We start from the raw sequence: 5784 nt of genomic DNA on the forward strand, positions 1-5784 counted from the left end.
CCGGATTCTCTCCGGATTCTTCAAAATTAAATCCACTAATTAATGAATTCGGGTAATTAAAATTTGATTAAATAATTACAATTATTATAAATTTTAGAGAAATTTCTTCTTTGTAGTTGTTGAATCAAATTTTAATGATTCGAATTTATTGATTAGTGGGTTCAGATTTGAGCGAAAAGAGAGAATCCGGTTCCCATTTAACCACATACAACGTGCTCACTGCGCACCTTGTCCACATCAACGCCATCACAGAAACACATGCACCTCGTCCACATCATCGCCATCACTTCTTCGTCCTCTTAGCCACCTTAAATCATCTTAGTATTTCTCATTAATTAACAAATTTTCAACCCAAATTAAGATGCATTTCTTATTCGCAAACTAATTTTTGAAAAATGAACATATGTAAATACATAAGGTTTGACTGTTGTTTTTTTTTTCTTGTTTATTATAAAACTAGTTAACTAGCTAAGCATATGGTATTATCGCTAAGAATTAAGGAGTCGGCTAGATCACTGGTCTAATTATTGAGTTTGAATCTGATTTTGGTAAAAATTTATCTTGAGATTTTTCATTTATGAAATTTTATTTGTGTGAATAACGTGGTATACAAAGTGTTATAATATAATTAATTGATATTTTAAAAAAAAAATTAGTTAGACTTTTAATATTATAATTGTGTAACAGACCGTGCTCTCGGCGTAGTGAAAAATCTAGAGATACTGCTGGATCTTTCACTCACAGATGAGTACAAATATGACTAAACTGTGAAAATAGGTGCACCAAATGCTCTTAACATTGATTAGCTTAATTATAATTTCCCGGAAAACTCTCCTGCAAGATCTGTTAGGTAAACGACCAACCTTGTGATCCCCTGTTTTTAGAGCTATCACAAACAACCAACATAATTTCTATGTGGACCCTAATATCTCTTTTGTATTCCCTCCACACTAGTGAACTTTTTTCCCGGGAAAAAAAATAAAAGCCTCTTGCTTTTGGGTTTTGGCTTTTGGCTTTTGGGGAAAAGCAAATTGGTTTCGGAGAAAGAAAGAAACCGACTTTCTTCAGAAGCAAAATGTGGGTTTATGAATGCATTGCTTAATAGTCACCATACCCACTTTTCTGCAATTTCTCTTTAGAATTTCGATCGAAATAGTTTGCTTTTTTACCACCAATTTCTCTGCCATTTCTTTTTCACCCCAGAAAGTTTGGAATTTTTTTATAAATAATCGTGGGTGTTTAGTGGGAAGGAAAAGGTTGTCAAGCTGCAGCTGACTCGCATGAATTCAAAGTTCAATTTTTTAATCGGAAGGTTAAGGATTTGGGGGTGTTTGATTTGATTAATGGGTCTTACAGTTCATACCTCGTCACCAAAACGCGTTGCGTCACCGCCTTGATTTCTTTATTGCGCGATTTCTTTCTTCTGGTGTTGTCGTAGTCGTCGGTGTTGCTTATTACTGTCGCAATCGGATCTGCTTTGGTTTCTCAGTCAGACATTCTCTTTCCTGTCGCTTGGAATCTTTGTTCATCTGTTTGGTTGCCGAGAAATTACGAACAAGAAAAGGTGAGAAAAAATGTAGAATAAAACGTAAATTTCAGTTCTTTATCTTCTGGGTTAGCTGAATACATGCTTATTAGTGACATTTTACTTCTGTTTTGTATGGTTTCGATTGCCAAATGATGGAATATCCAAGATGTAACCTTTCCCGTTTTGTTTTACTTACATGTGTCGGCAAGTGAGACAGCATATGGTTGTTGATATAACCACTGTTGACGTTGTTCTTTGTTTTGTCTTATCATAAATGCAGATCAGTTGTTGTTGCTTGTGAAAGATTCGATCTTTCGTTGTTAGGATTGGACTTTGTGCTACTTGTGCAAAGAAGTTTGTGGGTTTTGAGGCCATTGATTACGAAAATTGTAGGATCTTTTAGGTGTTTTGCATTAGTATGCTATTGAGGAAAAAAGAGTTAGATAGTTTGAAGGTATTGGGCCTCCGGCAAAGACAGCGGTGAGGTAGTTATGGCGTCTGGAGATAGGCGTCAGCATCATAATATGGTGCCTCTGGCTGCATTGATCAGCAGAGAGCTGAAGAGTGAGAAGATGGAGAAGCCAACTGTCAGATATGGGCATGCGGCTCAATCCAGGAAAGGGGAGGATTATTTCCTGATCAAGACTGATGGTCAGCGAGTACCCGGGAATTCTTCATCAGCATTCACCGCATTTGCGGTAAGCCTGAGTCTCTTATATTTGCTAGATTATAGAGCCAGAGCTTGGCAGCTTAGCTCTGTTATGTTGTTGTACCATGGTGAATGTCCCAAAGGTTGAATACTACATATCAGTGCTCACCTCTATGCTCTAACCATTTAGTTCCTTAGTCTCCTGTCTTGTTCACTGCAAATTTTTGATCCGGACTATATATTGGTTTGTTCCCTTCCAACATAGGCAGTGAACGAGATATTTTTCGAAAATTTCATGTACTTTTGGTTTTAGATTATGGAATGAATCCGTGTGCTCAAACTAATTTCCTTTAGCTATCAAATATGCTGCAAATCAGGTATAACAGTCACCGTTCTTTTACTGATTGTCAGATCTTTGATGGGCACAACGGAAATGCAGCAGCAGTATATACAAGGGAGAATTTGTTAAAGCATGTGTTGGGTGCTATTCCCCGTGGGCTAGGAAGGGAGGAGTGGCTCCAAGCTTTACCTCGAGCCTTGGTTGCTGGGTTTGTGAAGACTGATAAGGATTTCCAGAGCAGAGGTGTGGAATTTGCAACTTGCTTAGTCTTTGTTCTTCTTTTGTTTTTTCTCATATATTTCAGCACAGACGTACTAATTCTTTCTACTCTTATTATTGTCGCCAGGTGAAACTTCTGGAACAACAGCTACCTTTGTAATAGTTGATGGATGGACTGTGACAGTTGCATCAGTAGGAGACTCCCGTTGTATCTTAGATACTCAGGGTGGTGCTGTTTCCACCTTAACTGTTGATCACAGACTTGAAGAAAATGTAGAGGAGTATGTATCCACTAAAATTCAATAACATTCCTCTATTTTTACTGTTCCCTGAATTTGCTAATTGAATATCTGCTTTGTAATTGTAGGAGGGAGCGTGTTGCTGCAAGTGGTGGGGAAGTTGGGAGGTTGAGCATTGTTGGTGGTGTAGAGGTGAGTGCTTTTAGATCTTTTTTTCCTGACACTTAACAAAGAACGGGATACTTCTGTGGTCTTAATTAAAATATGGTTTTCATTGTGTAATGTATGTTGTTTGACATTTACAGATTGGTCCCCTCCGTTGTTGGCCAGGGGGGTTATGCCTTTCTAGGTCAATTGGAGACATGGATGTTGGGGAGTTTATCGTTCCAATACCATATGTGAAACAAGTCAAGGTATCTTTCTCTGCTCAGAACTTAATTTTTTTAACTTGTTTTATTAAATTCAATGCCAAATATTGTTTAGCCTGAAGGCTAACATTCTTATATTGTTCGAAAAGCTATCAAATGCCGGTGGGAGGCTTATAATTGCTTCAGATGGCATCTGGGATGCTATATCTTCCGAAATGGCAGCACAGTCTTGCCGTGGGTTGCCAGCTGAACTTGCTGCCAGACAAGTTGTGAAGGTTGTTTGAACTACTTGGCCTTTTTCTTCCAATATGCATGTATAATCTCGAAGGCTAGAACTCTTTCTCATTGATGATGGATTGTGTTGTAGGAGGCATTAAGGTCAAGGGGTCTAAAGGATGATACAACCTGCATAGTTGTTGACATAATCCCTCCTGATACTACGGTAGAGCCTTCAACTCCGCCGAAAAAGATTAACAAGTTTAGGACCCTGTTTTTCAGAAAGAAGTCGCGTGCTTCTGCTAATAAACTATCCAAGAAGCTATCGGCTGTGGGTATTGTGGAGGAGTTATTTGAAGAAGGCTCTGCCATGCTTGCTGAAAGGTAGTTGATTCTCTCTTCACTCAAGTTAGTTCATTCGATGCTAATTTTCTGGAAGAGTTTCACACTCCGGTTGTCTACTAAAATTGGAAAAGAAAATTTTCAACGATGTCATTAATTTTAGTCTTGTATAGCATATTGAAGTGAAGTTTCATATATAGATATCATAAACCTCATTGTTGAGTTACAAGTTCAAATCGCGGGTTGGCTTCTTGTGAAATGTGGTATTTTGGTGTCGTGTATTTGCTTGCATCTGAAAATGATTATCATGTCAAATGTGTTGCAGGTTGGGCAGCGATGAGTGCACACCACAATCGACTACATCTGGGCTATTCATGTGTGCTGTATGCCAAGTTGACCTTGCACCGAGCGAGGGCATATCGGTTCACGCAGGTTCTATCTTCTCAACCAGTTCAAAGCCTTGGCAAGGGCCGTTCCTCTGTTCTGATTGTCGTAACAAGAAGGATGCCATGGAAGGAAAACGCCCTAGCGGAGTCAGAGTAGCATAGGTAGCTTGTGCATGGTTTCGCCACCATTCTTTTAACCCTTTATTCCCTTTGTTTGGTAATCCGTCTTCGTAGGCCAGCCAATATTGTTTGAATCTTTACTTTAGTGATGCATGAAATGTATATGTAAATTTGATAAGTAATTTGGAATGAGTTTTAGAAGTTGAGGAAGGTCTTGTGCAAGGAATCTCTTTCGATTCTATTTTGTCGGGGTATTGGGCAAAACAAAAGTGTGTCGAACTCGAATACAATAATCGTTACGAAAAGCAAATTAATAAATGAACGGAGTGATTTTCTTTTGATTTGTTCAATCCTAAGGTTAGAAATAAAGAAACACGAAAGCGCACAGCGGGAGAAAAAGGAAGTGCGAAAATCACTTCTATATTGTATAACTGAATTTTCCAAGTCAGGTCTTGATTCTATATTGTATGCAAGTCTTTGAATCGATAATATAGGTTGTGAAGAAATAATAGGCTATCCAAGAGCCTTGAGTTGCTATTGCTATTCTATTGTATTGTTAACACACAACATAATGGCTCTGTTTCTTTTCTCTGTTCTCGCTCACCCTTCAAAAGCAGGACACATCCTCCTGAATGCGGATTGTTCAGTGTTGTTTGTTCTGACAAACTTCGTCCGAGGATCCAACTGAAGGAGGGAGGATACTGGCATGAATTCGAAGGCCCTCGATCATCTTTGATTTTTCTCAAAAACACGGCTGCAGGAGCACTTTGGAAGAAATTCCACCGAGGATGAAGTTTTCAACGACTTGAACTGGATGAAGAAATTCGTTTGCAGAGTGTTAGGAACGAAGAAGACAAAGTAAGAGGCGAGGAAGATGATCTTAGAGAGCTTGTGGTGCATATAAACTGATCCTTCAAACCAGCCAGCGGTGAAAGAAGTATAGATATGTTGGAAGGGAGTGTTGATTCATTGCAGAAACCACCCAAGCCTTACTTGTCTTCTCCTCCAAAGATCAGACGGTTTTAGGCTTTTAGAACCCCCCCCCCCCCAAAAAAAAAAAAAAAAAAAAAAAAAAAAAAACAAACAAACAGAGGGTTTGATTTATCCCCAAAAAAAACCATCTACATTATGCAATCCACTCAGGAACAAGCAAAGAAACAAGACTTGGCAAGCAAGCAATTCACAGAACCACATGGATGACAATGAAGCTATGATCAGTTTTATCATATCATGTGAGCATATATTTCATTTTATAACAAGATCATTAGGGCGTATTGCGAATTCATGTCCAATCCAACCTTATCTTAAATTTAATGTTGAAGCCTCGTTTGGTATGAATGATAAGATTGAACTGGATAATTCTTTCATTTCAAGGTA

The 5784-nt window shown here is 38.5% G+C and overlaps 1 protein-coding gene across 2 annotated transcripts; it reads left to right on the plus strand.

Moving 5' to 3' along the window:
- The first annotated feature begins 903 nt into the window (after positions 1-903).
- On the plus strand, positions 904-5446 carry LOC103947102 (probable protein phosphatase 2C 15). Of its 2 annotated transcripts, XM_048590186.1 has the most exons (10): positions 904-1564; positions 1809-2226; positions 2589-2760; positions 2864-3017; positions 3104-3167; positions 3281-3388; positions 3493-3618; positions 3711-3943; positions 4227-4449; positions 5025-5446. In XM_048590186.1, exons 2-9 carry the CDS (start codon positions 2020-2022, stop codon positions 4447-4449), a joined length of 1287 nt encoding a protein of 428 aa, XP_048446143.1. In that variant the 5' UTR covers positions 904-1564; positions 1809-2019; the 3' UTR covers positions 5025-5446. The 2 variants fall into 2 exon arrangements, with proteins under 2 accessions (XP_048446143.1, XP_009356234.2); XM_009357959.3 differs by lacking the exon at positions 5025-5446 and having other exon boundaries at positions 4227-4617.
- The last annotated feature ends 338 nt before the right edge of the window (positions 5447-5784 follow it).

The sequence above is a fragment of a genome, unplaced genomic scaffold (assembly GCF_019419815.1).
Source record: "Pyrus x bretschneideri cultivar Hongxiangsu unplaced genomic scaffold, Pyrus_bretschneideri_v1 Contig303, whole genome shotgun sequence".
Lineage (NCBI taxonomy): Eukaryota > Viridiplantae > Streptophyta > Magnoliopsida > Rosales > Rosaceae > Pyrus > Pyrus x bretschneideri.